The 21,006-nt window shown below is 33.4% G+C and overlaps 1 protein-coding gene across 2 annotated transcripts in view; it reads right to left on the reverse strand.

Moving 5' to 3' along the window:
- The window catches only part of LOC111064253 (E3 ubiquitin-protein ligase RNF8-like), a 31,629-nt gene extending 19,485 nt beyond the window's left edge, over nt 1-12,144 (reverse strand). Inside the window, exons 1-5 of one of the 2 annotated variants that reach the window (XM_039428182.1) lie at nt 11,635-12,144; nt 5,609-5,731; nt 3,471-3,643; nt 2,571-2,953; nt 1,808-1,986 (exon numbers count right to left, since the gene is read on the reverse strand). In XM_039428182.1, coding sequence (XP_039284116.1) covers nt 1,808-1,986; nt 2,571-2,953; nt 3,471-3,643; nt 5,609-5,731; nt 11,635-11,757 — 981 coding nt within the window. In that variant the 5' untranslated portion in view covers nt 11,758-12,144. The remainder of the gene's footprint in view (nt 1-1,807; nt 1,987-2,570; nt 2,954-3,470; nt 3,644-5,608; nt 5,732-11,634) is intronic. The other variant, XM_039428183.1, reaches the window with a different exon arrangement.
- Nucleotides 12,145-21,006: the final 8,862 nt, after the last annotated feature.

Consider the following 21,006-nt stretch of genomic DNA (forward strand, 5'->3'; position numbering starts at 1 on the left):
TCTAGTTATACAGTATCATCATTTTTTGAAGATTCTCCATCATTTCACCCATTTTACTTTACATTCTTCATGCTTTTTAGCAATTATTATCAATGGATATAACGTGAAATAACTTCTTTTTTATATTGGTTGACTCACTTTTTTCAAATAGTGACCTTTCTAAATTGATATTTATAGTTCATTGACACGTTATAAACATATTTTTCACAGATCGGATACAAATCATCAGAATCAAATAGAAAATTATGGGTATTTTTGAGCTACTGCAAAAAGTGTCAAATTTGGTGGCCCATTAGGTTATTTGATATTATTTATAGTTATCTCGTTAATGAAATTTTAAAAATGACGTAAGAGATATCAAAAGATGATACTTGAAAGGTTCAACATGAAAACAGTGTAAAAAATGAATCTAGTAGTAATTTTGAGATACAGTCGAACCTCTCTATAACGAACCTCCACTTAACGAAATCCTCTACACAACGAATTTTTACCTGGTCCCATGACATTTTAGAGTTTTTGCTGCTTTTTTACCTCTATGTAACAAATTTCAGACCTCTCAACAACAAAGTTTTCTCTTGACTTCAACATACAAAGTGTAGTGTGTTTTGGAAGCAGACGGTTATTTCAAGGAATTGTTTAGTTTCAGCAGAAAGGTCAATAGACTAAAAATAATGGCAATTCAGGTAGGAAGAAGATAGGGTGGTAGACAGTTAATAGAGGGTGAAACACATGTCGGAAATTGAATGCAAGTTACTGGATATTGAATTCCAAGAACTTGTCATTATTGTAGACCAGGCAGGTGAACGACTGGACTTCCCCATCCTTGTTTTTGTCACACATTTCAATTCTTTGAGCTGGCTATGATGATGATAGCTGTGACGAACCTGAGGAGAAGAATCCGTTAGATCAAGAAGTTCTAGAGGCTTTCAAAATTATCAGGCAAGGATTAAAACTGAAAAATAGTGTACCAGACGCCTGACTGTTGGAATAGATGTGAGTCGTTTCTCGAACATGAATTTTTATTCAAATGCAAAATTGAACCGAAAGTTACTCACTTTTTCAAATATGAAACATTAAAAAATAGGAAAGTTGATATTTATAGTGAAGTTATTGACAAAATAACCGTATTTTGCGTTCCATCTAATAGTATAAAGAGTTGAAAAATATTGCTACAGAGTATGTACTTTGATTAAACTCCACTAATAGTACAAATCAAGCTTTCTGAAAATAAATTGGTGAGTTTAATATTAAAAACCATGTTAAACTATAAATATTCAAAAACCATGTTTTTTCAAACAGAATGAATTTTCAAATTTCCATAATAATATTGGCCTAATAGGTACCCCTACCTACGTTCGCGATGATATGCTCTATGTACCATCATTTATTTACCGCCGTGATACGATATTATAAGATCCATAGGATCGTGGCAGTTTTCTTGACAGAACCTCTCAATAACGAATACCTCTCTGCAGCGAGGGATAATCGACTTCGTTATACAGAGGTTCGACTGTATTTCAAAGTTGGGGTTATGCGTAGCCCCAAGTTGTCTTTAAGCGTTGCTTGTTTTGTGTTGTCTTTCTAGGGTTAAATAGATTATTCAATTTTTATAACGAAAACTAGAATTTAGTTGTTTTAGTAAATTGCTTGTGACAGCTTCTACACTCATATCACATACTACTTATTTATATGTACTCAAGGATACCTAGCTAAATATCAGCCTCGCCAAGGCTGAAAAGTGAAATTCATACTAAATCAATTCACCCAATATCAATTAGGAAAGAAGCATTCAAGTTGTAATACAAACCGTAACAATAACTTCATTGCAAATGGAACATTGAAGCTCGGCTTCAATGAGATCAACAAATGTCCTACAAGTCTTCAACAGAACAGCTTCTTCACTATTTGATTGCTGATAATTTTCGAGCTCTCTCTCTTTTGCAGACAAATCAGCATTAAGGCTTTTTATCAATTCGTTGTTAGATTCTGTCGAACAAAAATAAAGTTGTAGGATTTTGACCACATCATACATATCATAAGATAAAATATGTATTAGATTCTGTCGAACAAAAATAAAGTTGTAGGATTTTGACCACATCATACATATGATAAGATAAAATATGTGTTACTCCAAGATATAATCACGATGAATAAGTAATACCTTATCATAGCATAAGCTATGATAATTTATCCGATTTTCAGATCGGCGTTATTTGTAAGTCTATGAAGTAAGAATTATCAATAGCTTCAAAAAATAATTTATTCATAATAAGAAATTATTTCAATATAGAGTTACCGGTATCATTAGCTTTGCAAAAATTATCATGACAGGAATGGAAAACTATAAATAATGTATTCCAACCTGGCATACAGAGAATTAAACGCCTGTTCTTATCAAGCAGTAGAATTAATTATAAAGAAATAATATGTAATAACTAAATCGTAAAATACAATTTTACAGTCGTTAGGCTATAACTATCAAAATAATAGAAGAAATAACCAAATAACCCTCATTAATAAAATTGAAATGATTCATTCAAATTGAAAAGTTCATCAATGATTTAGTTTACCTTCAAAGAACTTTAATATCTCCATGTCTTTTGAGATTCTTTCCATTTCTCCATCTTTGTTCTCCAATTGGGATTTCAGTCTTTCAATTTCTTTCTCCTGATCTTGAAGTTTCTGGTTCAATATTCCTAGTTTCAGTTTGTGCTCTTCGTTTGAACTATTCTCTTTGCCGGCAATATTATTCGTCGTCAGTTTTGTTTTTGCTAAAGTATTATTGATAATATTATCACAACTTTTTGCACTTGTATCTTCAAATAATCCTATTGATGGTTTAGTGCGTAATTGACCATCACTTTGATCAAGATCTGTTAAGTCTATCTCTATTACATTATTTTCATTTTTTTTATCAACTTCAAAATCTTGCTTGAAAGCCTTGTTTGCGATACTGAAAAATAAAATTAAAAATCATTCATCATTTTACAGCTTATTTACAATTTCAAACAGCCTGAATAGCTCAACTAATATTGAAACCAATAACTGTAAATTACAAACAATTAATAAGAATCACAAATGGCAATGTCGACTCTTCAATTTGTAAAAAAGGGATTGATTCACAGTTTAAGCTTTTTTTTAAGATCAGTATAAATATTGTAGACCTCAAAGATGTAGTAATGAGAAAAAATATTGTAAAACAAATTTTAGGCAAAAACACAACTCAATTACTCAACTACCCAATTACTGGTAATGATACCACTCTGAATGGGTAAAATATCAATTTCGCTGTTGCTGGACCATAAAATAGTAGGCCTAATTCGATTAAATTCTAGTTTTATAATATTTTTCTTGAGTCGATAAATTTAGGTTACCCAAGGTTGCAATAAATGTTTGACACGAGACATTGATTCAATTGAATTCTATAATCAATAATGTAGAAAGATTATTCTGGACTTGAATAAACTTACGGAAATGATGAATATTCTGATTTGGAGACCTTTGTAGGTTTACTGTTGTTCATGACAAATCGAATGGGATAAACATCAGGATCGGATAGGAAGATGACGTCGCCATCTTTGAGTGGCGTTGCATGATGGGCTGGAACTTTCCTACCATTCAAAAATGTTCCCAGTGAGCTATTCTGCAAATAATAAATGAGTGTTACAAATAACCTCCTCATTGTCTCAAAACTATTAATAAATGCTAATTTATTAAACATATACAAATATCTTTACAAGTGCAACTAATCATTGTGCAGCATTAAGGAACTTCTTGACGTGCCATTTATAAATGACACTAGAGTATCATTTCGTCTAAGCTGAAAGAGGATTATTCATCCCAAGTAGTAACCAAAATGTTACAAGAATCCTCTAGGCTATGTTTTTCTAGAAGCAAGCAGATTAATTCCTTTTATTACAAGAAGAAGATTACAAATAACAATCATACCAGAATGATTTTCTTCCTTTGTAAACATCAAAGCACTACCTTTCACGTTGCTTCATTTCAATTAATAACTTGTTTTGATCATATTTTTTTCTGTTAGCATTATAAATTGTTATTAAAAACTTGATGTTTCAATAATAATAATACTGTAAATACAGTATAATGTAAATACTTTTACAATGGAACATTAAATTCTGGTATCATCATCATAAATGTTTCTACATTTAATTTCTTATTTCCAATATTAATTTGTTTAGTTGTACTTCAAATTTTCTTTGTTTTTCAAACGATTAATGTAATGGAAGCAAAATGGATCATTGATCTGTTGCTTCCACATATTCTTGTTTTCAATAAATAAATAAATAAATTCTATAGTTAAAATAGATTATCAATAAAATATGAATGTAGTGATGGTGTAGGGGAAGAGGGAATGATGGGCTCACGAGATTGCCAACAAATTGGTCACATGCATGTTTTTTCTGTATAAATTTAATTTCATGCACAAGGATACGATCCTGCTGTGAAATCGTCTACTGATATTTAATGATCATCTGGTGACTTTTATGATTAGTTTACGTTTAGTTGACATGGAAAAATTTATAGTCTAATGTGAAATTTTGGTTAAGTTTGTAGATAAAATATTGATGTGTCTTGTGAAACTTTTCCATAATTGAAGAGACTTGAGATATTGTCAAAAAAAAACACTTTATTTTAATAAAAAATAATATTATTCTACAGGGAGCATGCTTTCGTGTGTGCTCCCACATCATGTTCGAAAACATTCTAATGTGCAATAATTTTTTTTATTAAAATAAAGTGGATATTTTTACAATATCTCAAGTCTCTTCAATTGAGAAATTTTTGCTTTTAAAATAATCATTGAAATTTATCTTTTTTCAATGTGAATTCGTATTTAAAAAAATTTTTATTGATTGAACTTTATAAAAATATAATATATTGAACTTTATAATAAAAATATTTTTATTATTGAACTTTATAAAATGTAAGATCAGAGATGAAAGTGTAAATTCCTAGTGAACTTCAACCCAATATAACCTAGGCTATGAGTGCTCATAGAGAGTAATATTGCGGGGTATTTCGGTAAGGCAGAACATCCAAAGGATCTCTTTTAAAATAAAACCCTCAAGATTATATTACAATAGACGCATTTATGAACATTCTGCATAGCATTCGAGTGCTAAAAAATTCTGCCTAAACCTTTAAATTAACCTCTTCATGTTATTGCTACGGTTGCCCTGAGCAGAGAGGTTGCTTCTAGACCTACTTTAATGTTCAATTCATTGATATGAGATTCGCGGAATAATCGTTGAGACAGCTTGTGACATGAAAAACATACTTGTTTTGTTACGCGTACACTGAAAGGCATCTCCTGAACCCTTGTAGGTTTTTTATTTAATCTCCTCAACCTCTCTAACAAATACTATAGGTACCAGACAATTAGATTCATTCCTTAATATTCAATAAGAATATTAAGCATGCGACCAAATTAGTTGTGAGCTTCAAGGAAAAAGGTTTGTATAATAATCAATAATTCAAATAGAAACATTGAAAAACGGTCACACTTGTCTCTGTAGGCAACCTATGAGTTTTGCAACACGTCGTCGGAGGTATTTGTGGCAATGAAACGGAGACCAAGCCTCACCTTATCCACTAACTCCCACTTTGGTGCGTTTTTAGTGCCGACATTCTGAATGAGACAGTGTTCTCGGGAAACCCTCTGGGTGGTAATTTGGAAATCAACCTCTTTGGCTCTTCCAATCAGGAACTGTAAAATATACATACCAATGAAAATTAAGATTTACTACCAAGCGCAGTTTATAGAAGAAAGCTACACTTGCTTGGAAGCCACTTCAGTTTCTTTTCTCTTAATTTTTTTGTTGTTAGAAAAAATAGATTAATTCATAATATACCTAGCACATTAAAATAACTATTTAAATTCACATATATTTATTCATATAATCATACAAAAATCATTAAATATTTATTTATTGACTAAATATCAACAAAAGTAGACGTATTATAACTTAAAAACTTCAAATAATAATGTTTGATGTCTTTGGAGGGTTATTTGAGGATGAACGCTATGGCACAATTAGGCGTATGGAGTATAATGATTTGTTGAATTTCAGCCGTCATTAAAATAGAACAATGCTTGTAAAACATCTTTATGACTGTAATAGGAATGAGAGTAAACACGACATAAGTATTTAATACCTTAAGAAAGGGTTTTAATAACTTGAACTATACAGGTTTCGAATTGGAATGAGTTTGTTTGGAGACTTAGTAACAGTAATAACAAATTCAAAACATATGTTGTTATACTACATTCTTCCCCCCAAAGAGTTAATGAACGTAGTCATTCAAATAATTAGGAGGTCTTCTATTTCTAAAACTTCTTCTTGGATATGTATTTTGATTTTCTTGTCCAGTAGTCTGTTGTCTAGGTTGTAAGCTCTTGGCAGTAGTACTAGTTTCGTTTTCTTGGTTTTGGGTTGCTTGAGGATTATGGAAGTATTCAAGTTCAGGTTCGGAAGTTGGTAATTGAGAATTTTCATCATTTTCAGAATCAGTTTGTTTTTCGTGATCTCTGTTTTCTTACTCTCCAACTGGAGCAAGATGACGTGTTGATACTGTGGTTTCTCTTCCATCAGGTAGCTTTACATGTGCATACTCAGCATTTCCATGTAGAAGTTGAACCTCTTCAACAAGTGGCTCATATTTAGATGTTCGATTGAATTTTTTTAAATAGACAGGGCCGGAATTGAGAAGCCAAGAAGGAGCTGAAACACCATTGTTTCCAGATCTACGTGGGTGTAAGAACATACGCTCATGAGGAGTTTGATTTGTGGCTGTGCAAAGTAATGTTCTTGTTGAGCTGAGAGCATCTTCTAAAACTGACTCCCATTGATTTATTTCTAAATTAAGTGATTTTAATGCTAGCTCAATCGTTTTCCATAGAATACCATTATATCTTTCAACCTGTCCATTACCTGCTGGGTTGTAAGCAGTGGTTCTACTAGTTGCAATTCCATGCGAGTTTAGGTAATTTTTCAAGTCTTGGCTCATAAATGATGTTCCTCTGTCTGAATGTACGTAACTAGGAACCCCAAACGTAGAAAACAGGGTTTTCAGTTTTGATTTAACTGTAGATGATGACATGTCTGGACATGGGAAAGCAAAAGGGAACCGTGAAAACTCATCTACTATTACCAATAAATAACGATTTCGACTTGATGAAGGCAGAGGGCCTTTGAAATCGATATTTAGCCGTTCAAATGCAGAAGTGGCTTTAATCAGAGTCCCTTTGTGTTTGAAGAATTTGGGCTTGACAGCAGCACACACTTTGCAGGAGTTTGTTATACGTCTGATTTCATCAATTGAGTAGGGTAAGTTTTTACTCCGAACCCAGTGGTACAACCGTGTTATGCCTGGGTGGCATAGAAACTCATGTAAATCAACTAATAGATTTTCCTGATTTTGGATTGAAGAACATACTCTAGACAGAGCATCAGCAGCCATATTATCTTTGCCAGGTCTATATACAATATCGTAATGAAAACAAGACAGTTCCAGTTTCCACCTCATTATCTTTTCATTTTTCACTTTACCATGACGGTTGTTATCAAACATAAAAGCTACCGACCTCTGATCAGTAAATAGCTTGAAATGTTTGCCAACCAAGTAGTGACGCCATTTTCGCAGTGCTTCTACAATGGCTTGTGCTTCTTTCTCAACACTTGAATGTCTTTGTTCTGCTGGTGAAAGTATCCTTGAGAAGAATGCAACTGGACGGTTTGATTGAGTCAAAGTAGCAGCAATGGTGCTCTCAGATGCATCAGTTTCCACAATGAATTGTGCTTCAGGGTCAATGCAGCTTACTACAGATCCAATTATTTCACTTTTTATAGTTTCAAACGATTGTAACCCTGCTTTAGACAAGGGAAATGCAGTAAGGGCAAGAGGAATCACCTTAGTGGCATAATCTGGTAAACATACCAAGGGTCCTCCTCAGCGATGCAGTGTCTCTAGGCGGAGGTAAATTTTTCAGTGGTTCCAATCGGCTGGGGTCAGGCTTGATAGTTTTGTTAGATATATGATAGCCCAGCAAGTTGATCGATTTCAGTGAAAATGAAGACTTCTCATTATTGATAGTTAGGTTGTATTTGTTTGCAGCGTTGATAAACTTTTTCAAGTTTATATCGTGTTGCTCCTGTGTTTTGCCACAGATTGTAACATCATCAAGGTAAGCATAAGTGTCTTGTAGCTGTTCAGACCGTATAACTTGGTCAATTACACGTTGGAACACTGCCACTCCATTAGTGACCCCAAACGGAATGCGTTTAAACTGGTAGAGTTGACCACATGCCTCAAATGCTGTGTAGTGCTTTTCTTCTTTCCTTATCGTAATTTGGTGGTTTGCACTTTTCAAGTCGATAGTACTGAAAAACTCATAATTTGCAACTTTGTTTACAATATCATCGATTCTTGGTAGTGGGTAAGCATCCAGTAATGTAAAACGATTTATAGTTTTGGAGTAATCAATGACCATTCTTTTTCTATGATTTTCATTTGTAACCACTAACGCTTGAGCTCTCCATAGAGAAATGCTGGGCTCTATAACATCGTCTTTAAGAATTTTACTTACTTCATTTTCAATAAACTTCAAATCATCCGTACTGTGTCGATGATATTTGATTGCAATTGGTTTACATTCCGGTTTTAAATTAGAAAACAATGACACCGGCTCTACAGTTGAGGCTGCCACGCTGCATACGGTTAACTGCGGCTTTTTTCCACCAAAAACTACTTTAATACTTTCATGGTTTTTCAAAATATCATGTCCAACAATTATATCCGCACAAAGCTCTGGTAAGACCGAAAGATTTGCTTGTTTGTAACAGTGATCAAGAATGACAAGATCTACTAAGCATTGTCCTGTTATATTGGATGTGATTGATGTAGTCGCCATTGATACAGTACCCCTACCTGGTCTTATAGGAAGACCTAGGTTAAGAGCAGTAGAATTGTTTATAAAACTCAGAGAACTCCCTGTATCTATCAAAGCAGAGACAGATTTTCCATTAACCAGGGCTTGTACTGTACTCTTTGTCAATCCTCCGGGCGAAGCTGCTAGGTCAATAGAGTTCATAATATCTTTCCATTTTTTTGATTGTTTGGTTTGTAATTTACTCGACCTGCAGACCTTAGCAAAGTGCCCCTGTTTTCCACAATTATGACAAATTGTATTTTTAGCTGGGCAGCTGACCCGAGGATGTCTCAGATAACCACAAAAATAGCATTTTTCATTAGCAGCAGTTAATAAACAGTTTTCTGAATCAGTATTCTGATTGCTTGCTTGAGTATTTTGGGAAGAAGTTGCATTTAATTGGGATGAAGATTGGAAAGCTAATGATTGTGCATATGCAAGTTCCAGGGATCTGGCTTGACTATATGCCTCTTCTAGTGTTAATGCAACATTCTCTAGTAAACGCTGGCGAATTGTAGGAGACTTCATACCAGCAATAAATGTGTCACGAATATAATCATCCCTATTTCTTTCAGCTGTCACAGCTTTAAACTCACAGTCCTTACTTAATAGTTTTAAGGCATGAAGATATTGATCAATAGTCTCATCAGGCTGTTGTTGACGTGCAGATAGTTTATGTCTTAAAAATATTTCATTTACAGGTTTTACATAGATTCTCCTTAAAGTAGATATAGCATCATTATACGTACCACTTTCGCTCATGTACTCATAAATATCTGGAGTGATGAAGTTGATAAGTGTTTTGAGCTTTTCAGAGTCTGATGATTGTGGTGCGATACTGGTAATGAAGTTCTGAAAAGTTTTGTGCCAATGTGTCCATTCCTTGCTTGCAGTTGATAAGTTTGGATCCACACTAAACTTGTCTGGCTTCAGTATCGTATTCATTTTACAATATCAAGTTATTAAAATTGTAATAGGAATGAGAGTAAACACGACATAAGTATTTAATACCTTAAGAAAGGTTTTTAATAACTTGAACTATACAGGTTTCGAATTGGAATTAGTTTGTTTGGAGACTTAGTAACAGTAATAACAAATTCAAAACATATGTTGTTATACTACAATGACACAAAACAATTTCAAAGAACAAAAATAAACAGGATTGTGGAACAATTTTAGGTTAGGAACACTTGTCTCAGCTCGACTAGTTAGTTTGACCGAATATAGCCGGAAAATCCCTTTCTATTCGAATCGGAAAATAGATCGGCTGGAGACGGCCATGCACGGCCGTATGAGCCTGTTGCAATGGACAAGCATCTATTCCTTTCTTTATTGGGGGATTGTTCGGACGAGTTCGGTAGTTTTCGGCCGATGCTAGTTTGGACAAAAACGGGTCCAGTGGACGGCCCACCTTGAGTAAATATTTATTCATTCATTGATACAATAAGTATCATAAAAATGATTGGGAGAGGAAAAATTAACAAATTCAATTCAATAAGTAAATTTAGTTTCAATTTTTTCTAATAACATTTAATGATCATTTCATTAGTTAAATTCATTTAGTTATTTAAGTAATTTCTAAACCTAATCAAAGTTGGTTGCCGCGATATTAGAAATTATAATGGTCTACTGTAATTATAAAAGAAAATAATTTTCTCTATAACTCACTTTAATGCAATACAGTATTACTATACTGCATTACCTACTACTGAACATAGAAAAAAATCAGACTATAGAATTAACAGAATTAATTAACTGTGTTAATGGATTATCAAGTGCATATAGAATGATGCATTTGCAATGCAACTTATACTATTAATTTCTCTTGACTTTTCTTGTACTTAGAACTCGGGATATACAGTCAACAGACTAGGCTACTTAGCAAGGTTGCCATTCTACCTAGGGCATGACATTTCATTCGTGGTGGCTGGTTTAATGTAACTGTGCTAGGTCTATGTTAATAATATAACAACTAATTATCTATCTTTATTACATATAAGTAACTTTGATCTCTGAATAAAACCAGTGGCGACTTAAACAAAATAACTTAATCGTGTTGTCAAATTGTATAAAATTTTCATCTTTTCATTTAAGCTCATATGATGACTGAATATGACATGTATAATTTGTCAACACACTCGATGCAGAGTTGTAATCAATTTAAATATAGGCTTATATGAAATTGATTGAAATTATGCACACTAATATTTGACCAACTCATTATAATGATGAAGACACTTGATAAATAATGGCAGTCTCTATATTACATAAAATGGCGAGTTCCTTATTTAACGTAATTATTATTGATATTAAAAATATTAAATGTAGCACTATTATAGCCCTACATTTATAACTGCACACTGTAGGCTATATAGAACAAAATATTAACTTTTAAAAACAAAATCCTAATCTCCCTAATTTACTCTTCCACTGTTAAGCAACATAAGGCAAACAAATTTTTGTTCTTAACATGTCTGATTTGATTTACTATCGATGATAATACGTACATCATTAAAATTATTATTTATAAGAGATATTGAGAAAGTGGTACCTATATTAATAATTCTAATATTGTACATATTGACAATATTTCAGTATCCTAGGCCTACATAATTGATGCAAATTGTCTTTGCAAAGATCAGCTGAATAATGTAATCAAGTACCGTAATTATAAAACTTACCTTGTTTTTGTTTAAATCTATTGATTGATTTTTCAGAGCAATAGGATTAAAAAACCACAATGATGCAGTTGCAGCATCACCAGATTTAGTTTCATCCTCATGTTTTCTTTTTGTAGCCTCCATACTTGAATCAACCTATTGATTCTCCCAACCAAACTACGATTCGTCCAAAAACAATAAACCAGTCAACGTATGATAAACTACAATTATCCTCAAGTTTTGTTAAAACCATTAATTTGAATAGCGGATGTAAATTATTAAAAGGTGCAAGTAAAACATTTAAAAAAAACAATCACAAACTGAAACTCACTCACTGCCTGTAATTGTAATGTAAATGTAACAATGTAACTTCTAATCTAACTTCAACTTGTTCTCTTGTTTTTTCAACTTTCAACAGTCAACAGAACGGTCTACCAACAGAACAGAAAAAGGGCAGGTTTCCAAGCTCGAAATAGGTCGCCGGAGTTCCGTCTGCCCTGAAAGCCGCCACTCACCAAAAAAATGGTCAGTCTTCAACTGTCGTCTAACGCCTTGTACACACGTCCATACATATTCGCGCGAACAATCGTATGTACACATGCCTCGGCATTCACTGTACGTCCTTGTGTACACATGCCTCGACATTCACTGTACGTCCTTGTAGACGCGTTCCACGTATGCCTCGGCATACAAAAAGCTATCTGATTTGCAGACAACACGAAGACATGGTGGATGTAAATTTTCCACATCATGACAACAATGGCGTCATTCCATCATTGAAGATAATATTATTACGAAATGCAGCTGTATCATTTATTTCAATGATTTGTATAATAAAATCGAAAATAAAACTTAACAAACGATGTTGGTGGGTTGAACGATTGTAGGTTGAAGTAAGGAAATAAATTGCTACATGACATAAGATATGATATTGTCAATTCAAACTTTATTAGGATGTCAAAACATTATTTTGTTAATATACTGAATCTAATTCAACTAGTTACCGGTATCCAAACAAATGATACCATCATGAGGGAAGCAATAACTTTACAAGACGATTGACCCTATTTTTGAGATTCTTGGCATGAGGCGAATCATTTGTTGGTTTCCAATATCTATTCTGAATCTCAAAAAAAAATTCTACAATAATTCCAGAAGTTTTGATGACCTAATCAAAGCACTTAACACTGTCCTACAAAATTGACAGTCTTCTTTAACGAAATTAGCCATAAATTGGATCAAATACAGAATTGCTGCAGTACATTCAATGCTCGCCCGAGGCGCCTTTGAGCACGCCAAAATACCGACAGGGTTCCGGTTCGCCCACATGCCTCAGCAAACAGTGTCCAGACCCAGACGTGCGAATGCAAGCCCATACACGTATGCTCACCCGAGGCAAACGTACGTGTGTACACCGTTTAACGCAGGCGACATTTGAGGCCTCTTTTTCAGGAGTCCTCTACCGTCGCTGGTCTCGAATGTCGCTGGTCTCGATTGTCGGGCCTGTACAAAAATTAGAGACTCCCTTGCAGCAGGCGACAGTTGTAGTTGAGGACACATCCTACTGCGATTCCAGACAAAATACATTTTGTAATGATTATAACTTCTGATTTGTTGAAAACCAAATAATGGAAACTTCCTTCATAAAAAAAAGCATATGAACTTTGAAGGTAGATATGGCTTATCCTTAAAGGATTTTCAGAACGATCATCTTTGTGAAGAATTACAGCTTAATAAGTCAAGTATTTGAAGCGTGATGAGCTCACATACAAACAGACAGAAAGACAGACACCATCTCGTCTTAAAGATGGATAGAAGATAGATAAATACTTAGATTTGTCAATAAAGGAGGCATAATGCAGTAGTAATGGATTCCCATTACTTAAAAATATGTTTAGGGACCATCATCCAAGTACTGGAATGTATATGACTTGACCACCTTTGTTGACGAAACTCAATTGGAGGATGGAAAGATGCTGGTATCTTTATTTTACATGCTGAACTTTCAAAGTTACAAGAATTTTAAGTTATAAATAATTTAAAAGTTACAAAATTAATAAGCTTCAGAGAATAGAAAAAGGTTATATAGTATGATGCTTAGAGTAATGAACAAATTTACCTTTTTATATAATCTAGGATGTTGATTTGAAAAATCAACAACTTTACATAAACATTCTTCCTTGAAAATATTTTTTACTGTGTTTCTGAAAATTATACCTGAAAGATCTCTAAAGGTGCATACAGACTTTCGTTCCGCTCCAAGACTGAACGTCACTCCAGCAGAGCGATTGATGATCGACCGGGGAGCAACAATGGTTCGACTGGGGAACGCGAGAAGATCTACCATCTTCTGTAATGTTCATGATCGGTGCGAGTAGAGAGCGGAGGCAGAGCGATTGCTGTGCGATGGTGGTACGTGGGCGGTAAGAGGGAGGAGCGTGCTCGGTGCGGGTTGGAAGCACGAGTATGTGTATGCAGCTTAACAATTACTATATATAATTTTGTACCTGTGTGAAACCACCTTTTTTGAGATCTTGCAATTTGTTGAAATTCAGTTCTAAGATTATTCCTGTGCCTAGTATTTATAACTCACACTTTGCGCTCAGCAGGGGACTTTGCCCACTGCACCCCTGAAAATGTTTTTCTGGTATATATCATTTTTGGTTGATTTTTTTTAATTTGGGGTTGGGCTGTGCCCCCTTGCACCACACAATGTTTAATTGGAGTGATAAAAGTTTTGGGTTGGACATTTTTAGGGTTAGAAAGTTTTTGAGGCCTAAAAAATTATTTGTTTTAACCTTTTTGTGCACTTGATATTTTTAAAATAAATTAACTTGCATTTTCCTTATTTTCTAACCATTCAACTCAGATTAATATTCTGAACGTCTTATTCCTTTAGCTATTTTGAATGCCTCGGCTAAGCTCTAGCCAGTGTGCTCCCCCTGTTATCTCAGTTATTATTGAAGATATCAACTCAAATTTTTTTTAAATGAAAGAGGAAGACAAAACAAAGCGTGCTAGCCTATTTTTATACAATTTAGTTAGATTTTAATATTAGAAATAGCCGTTTCAAAACTAACCTTATTTTGAAGAAAGGACGATTCTAAATATATTATTATCTCAACTATTTTTGAAGGTATCAACTCAATTTTTTTTATGAAAGAAGAAGGAAAATAGGTGTTGCTTCTATGAATTTTATTTTGAAAAAGTAATTAGAACTTAAGAAAAAACAGTTTGAATTTCAGAAGTTAGACTCAACAATGAAGAATGAGGTTATGTTAACAATGAAGAATGAACTGTGAAATGTGAATTATGAAGCCCAAAGACCTTAAAGAGATATCTGCATCTTTAAGGTCTTTGATGAAGCCAAAAGCATACAGCTGACTCATATATGGCCGAATTAAAGATTTCAAAATAATTGATTGCTCGAATGAATGTTCGCATCAATTCAACTTCTTCGAAAGTGATTGAAGAGGTAACTGCAGGCAAGCATGGACATTGGAATACAATATAATTGATTAATCGATGAATTAAATAGAAATTAGATATTATTCTGGGAAGTTTTTCATTAAATAACCATTAAGTTTCTAAAGCCGACCCTGAAACAGAACAGAAATTGGTAATTTTTTGTTTATGTGACTAACAATTGTATCTCACAATATTGAATTGCACAATTATTGTATCTCAACTATTTTTGAAGATATCAATCAATTTTTTTTTTAAATTGAAGAGGAAGAAAAAATAGGTGTCGGTAATACAAATTTTATCCTAAAATACTAATTTAAATATTGAAAAAAAAGGTTCTGGTCAATTTATGTCAGGTTCAAGTCATTTACATTTATAGTAATTGAGATGATTGAATAGAATAATTGAACATTGAGATAGGATTCAAGAGTTAAGATAAAGAGATTTTTCAAAAGTAGAGACTCTTGGAGTATGGAAAGAACTTTAATGTTAAGAACTAGGAGTTGAAGAAGTGGTGAACAATGTAGAAACCTTTACTTCTGATCACATTTTCTTATGACAATGATAAATTTTAATTGAATGAACTTGTTATATATATATTTGAACTATCGCCTATACAGAGTAGTCAACATAAAATATTGCACAGAAATGAAGAAAACACTGATTCAATTTATTACCAACAACATTTATTATAAAATATATAAACAAGTTGAAATCGGAATCTTTCTTATCGAGCAATTTCAAAAACCGATGACAACTCTATTTAGCATGCTTCAAATTTGTGACCTTTAGAGAATAGAGCAGCAACTCTATAACTCTACAACTCTATCATAGTATACATACAGTACGGAAACTTGGCTAGTACCCTGACGCTAAAATCCGCCATCTTGTTAGGAAGCGCCGCATTGTAATAGTATTGATAGTAGGTTCGGATCACTTTAATGATCCGGATTAATTGATCTGGTTCACTGCTACGATCCAATCAGAAGACCAGGATTGGAACTTCCCAAGCTCACGTGACGTGTTTAGTATTGGCGTCATGTAAAAAGCATTGGTTAGATAGGCGATTGATTACAAGTTTCCATTCTGTATATTCTGTGACTCTATGGTGCTAGTAAAAACATGATTAGGATTATAGGTTGGACAAAATTCAAAATTTGCTGTTAATATTAATAACATTAAATTTCATTGATTAGAATTGTTATTCAGTTACCGACACGTATTTTTTCTGCTTCTTTCATTAAAAAAATTGAGTCCCATGATAAAGTCAAAGTCAAAGTCAAAATCTTTATTGTTGAAAACACTTAACAATGTTATAACAACGTCAGAACAGTAGCTAAAAAATTACAGAAGAATAAGGTTAAAATTATACAAATGATACAAGAAACATGTAACAGTAGCAAACTTAAAGACACTCTAACTCTCTCTACTCATTGTAAAATCAGAATTCAAATAATCTTCAATAGAGTAAAAACACTTTTCAATCAATATTCTCTTTATAAAAGACTTAAAATGATTTTTATCCATAATTCTAACCTCAAATGGTAATTTATTAAACAGCTTAATAGTCATGTAACGCCAATTTTTCTGAGCAGTAGTCAAATAGTGAGAGTCAATCCTTATATTTAGCCTACTTCTTGTATTGTAATCGTGAGTCTCGGCATTCAGAGTATATTTGTGCACATGCTTCCTCATATATAACAAGCATGTAAATATATATAGAGAGGGAAGAGTCAACATTTTTAAGTTCAAGAAAAGGGGCTTACAAGTTGCCAGTGGTGGCGCATGACAAATTATTCTTATTGCTTTCTTCTGAAGCTTGAAGAGTGTCGGTGACATAGAGCTATTTCCCCACAATTGAATACCGTATGCCAAATGACTATAAATATGAGCATAATATACATTTATCATCACCTCATGTCTTACAATATTTCTTAACCTACGTAACATGAAAATTCCCTTTGCAAGCTTACTACATACATCAAGAACATGATCTTTCCAATTAAGATTGGTGTCAAGTGTTAATCCTAGAAATTTGAAGGAACTGAGTTTTTCTGATTTTCTGCTGAAAGTGAATTGCAGGTCCTTTGTTTTAAGCTTGTTAAGACATAGAGCGTTAGAAGCACACCAATCTTCAATTGCTGTTGTGCAATTCTCAGTTGTAGTGTTGATTGAAGCTTCATTAAGACCACTAACTCTTAGTCCTAAATCATCTGCAAAAAGGTATGGGTGACTATCATTACAACATTCATTGATAAAATTAGGCAAGTCATTTATATAGATTATAAATAGAAGTGGTCCCAGTATAGATCCCTGTGGGACCCCGAAATTTATCATCTCACCACTTGAGAGTTCCCCATTTTCAATTACATATTGTAGCCTGTTGCTGAGATAGGAGTCAATGAGATTTACTGCTGCCCTGTCAAGACCATAGTAAGATAGCTTATCACATAATTTTCCATGCTCTACTGTGTCAAATGCACGTGACAGATCAAAGGATCTTAGATTAACTTTTCTCTTTTGTTCCAAACTACTTATAATATCATGTACTAGATCCAACACATTGTCGCATGTACTCAAGTTTTTTCTGAATCTGTACTGATTTTTTGATAGTAATTTGCTATTTTCGAAGTATTCAGCTAGTTGCTTGTGGAGGAGCTTTTCAAATATCTTGGAAAATATCTGCACTATGTAAATGGGTCTGTAATTTTCTATTTTCGACTTGTCACCTTTCTTATGAGTAGGCATCATTTTAACTTTTTTTAGGCCGTCAGGGAATATGCCAAAGTCTATACATTTATTGAATAAGTGTGTCAATACTTCAGAGACCCTATTAGCAGCTAATTTCACAATAAAAGAGTTTAAGCCATATACATCTAAGCAGTTACTGTTACCTATTCCATTAATAGCAGCAAATACCTCTTCAACTTTAACATGACTGAAGCTGAACTTCGTAACTGGTTGTGGTATTTTCTTGACATAATAGCTGGAATCAAAATTGCTCTTGGGAATGGTTCCTATCTGCTTGTCCACTCTATCTATAAAAAATCTATTTTTGTCATTGATTGGCATATCACATTCAATTTTGGAAGATTTACTATTCCTACAAACATGTCTGTTAACTATTTCCCAAGCCGCTTTAGTTTTGTTTTTACTATCTGAAATAAATTTACTGTTAATTCAAGTTTGGCTTTTTTTATTGCTAATTTATATTGCTTTTTACTATTATTATACTCCTCTTTTATTGTGTCACTAAGGCAGTCTTTATACAAATAGAATAATTGTTCACACTTTATTTTTAACATTTGCAGTTCAGGTGTATACCATTTATTATAATCTCTACTCTGATATATCTTCCTTTTAACTAGCGGATAAGCCATATTAACCGCCCCCATAAACAAGCTTTGAAATTTTTGTATTTTATGACTAATATCATCAAGCTCATAGACTGAAATCCAGTTTAAGGATTCTAGATATGCCAGGAATAGGTTTGTCCTATCTGCACTAATTTGTCTTAGTAGTATTGTTTTTTTCTTTTTATCGATACAAGACTTTTTTTCAATTTTAACTTTTAGACTCAAGGCATAATGATCTGAAAAAATTGTATGTAATACTTTACTCTCCCATCGGCTGAAATGTAAATCAGTGGCAATGTTGTCTATACACGATCCTTGTGAATTAATATTATTAATGTTTGGTCTGGTTATTTCCTTAGTTGTAATAGACATATTAAAACTAGCCAACAAGGTACATAGTTCATCTCTGTTCTCTGATTCAACATTGAAATCGACATTAAAATCAGCTCCCAAAATAACATTACAATTAAAATTAAACAAATAACTCAAAATTTCATTAAGCACCTCTAGGAATTTTCTAAAATTGCTCGTTGAAACACTATATGGCCTATAAACAGATACAACAATAATATTCAATTCCGGTATTCTAATAGCGCATGCTTCACATATCATTTCCACTGACAAATCCCTTATTTTCTCTATTTCCCTGAATTCAAGCTCATTTCTCAAAAAGATAGCAGCCCCTCCATGAATTCTATTGTTTCTAACAAAATATGAACCTAACTTGAATCTATCAACACTTACATAGATTATATCATCCTTTTTCAGCCAATGCTCGCTCAACAATACAATTTCAGTATTATTCTCATGCAAAATAGTTTCCAGGTAATCAATTTTATTACCTAGTCCCTGAACATTCCAGGAGAGTAGATTCACATCAGAATCCTGATATCTCACGCTATCTAGAGGTTTAATACTACTTGCATGATAAATTGAAACATTAGAGTGATTCCTTACATTAGTTGAAAAATTAGCCAAATTATCATTTTTGTCAATGTTTACAAGTTTAAATCAAGAGATACATCTTTATCAGTTTCATAATTCAAATAGGCTTCCTCTTCATTATCATAATCTGAAGTGACATCAGCATTACTACTCAAACATTGACTTTTTTCCCTATGATTACACGGCTGTACCTGATCGCTGATTGCCTGCTGCTTGATTTGATTGTAAATTAATTTGCTTAGTTCGACCTTTCCCTTTCTATTCATATGAAGTCCATGTCGCGTGTGCTTATTTCTTTCAAACATCCATATATTGATGATGTTTACATTGAACATGTAAGGTAGACTACAAATCACACGATTCAATTTAGAAATCATTTTGTTCTCATTTGAGTCAGCTTGCAAGTCATATCTGTAAGGCACCGTGGTTACTATGATATTCTTATCACAATTTGCTCTTACAGTTCTCACAAGATGATCTGCATATTCTTCAATATCTCTATCACTAAAATATTTATCTACACTATTTGTTCCTCCTATTATGATATTCCAATCATTTTTCGACTGATGACTATGATCTGCACTAAGAAAAGTATTTGAAAGTTTTTGAAACGGGCCCCAGAAGAAATGTAGGCCGTGCACTTATAGGAAGGTAGCAAGCGTTGTAGAAGCTCTCTGATTCCCCTGCCGTGACTATCAGCCCATATGTTGATATTTCCATCGCAGTCCTCTGTCGGTGGACATCCTTTTATAGCTTTAGAAGGGGGGCTTCGGAGAAAAGTTACTTCCCTTTTCAACTCTTCAATTGTCTCCTGAAGCGAAATGTTGAGTCGATCTGCCTCTTTTATTTCTCTTATACATCCCTCCAAACAGCTCTGCAAATCAGTAATTTCTTTTTGAATCTTACTATTGTAATCTTTGTAATATTCCAAGCTTCTATTGTGCAGTTCAATCAATTGCTTCGTAGCAGTAGATTCTACTTTATCAATCGAGTGATTGACGCCATCATGAGATAGTAATATTTCATTTCCGGGATCATTCTTTCTAAAATTAATATTTCCTCTCTCCTGTAAATTATCGTTTTCGGTTTGGATTATATCAATTTTCGCAGTTTTATTCAGTAGATCTTCTTTTAGTCGTTTTTTATCCATCTCTAGAATCTCAATACGCGATTTCAACAGTCTAATCTCTTCCTCAGTCTTATCCTCATACAACAGAGAGTCCTCAAAATTTACCTTCCTTTTATTTCTTTCCTCGTCCAGAAGCCTAGACAATGCTTTATTTTCATCTGAGATATCCGTCAGTGTTATTCTCAGATCATTATTGTCTGAAATAGACTTATCCAGTTTGTTTAATACTTCAACAATATTTGGAATCAAGTCAGCGATTGAATCGTTTGTGCATAAATCGGCAATAATTGCAAGTGTTCTTCTTATATTTATCGCAAATTCAATTACTACCTCATTACAAAGTTCGTCCTTCAAATTACTGAGTTCTAAGTTTCCTCCATTTATCAATCTTTCACGTCTGCTGCGCGTCACCATAGGCTTGTTCATTTTAGATTATTTTGAAATCGGGCGCTGAGGCCGCACTGCAGACCGTTGCTAGGATACGTCAGTAAGCAAGGA

The sequence above is a fragment of the Nilaparvata lugens genome, chromosome 5, assembly GCF_014356525.2.
Source record: "Nilaparvata lugens isolate BPH chromosome 5, ASM1435652v1, whole genome shotgun sequence".
Lineage (NCBI taxonomy): Eukaryota > Metazoa > Arthropoda > Insecta > Hemiptera > Delphacidae > Nilaparvata > Nilaparvata lugens.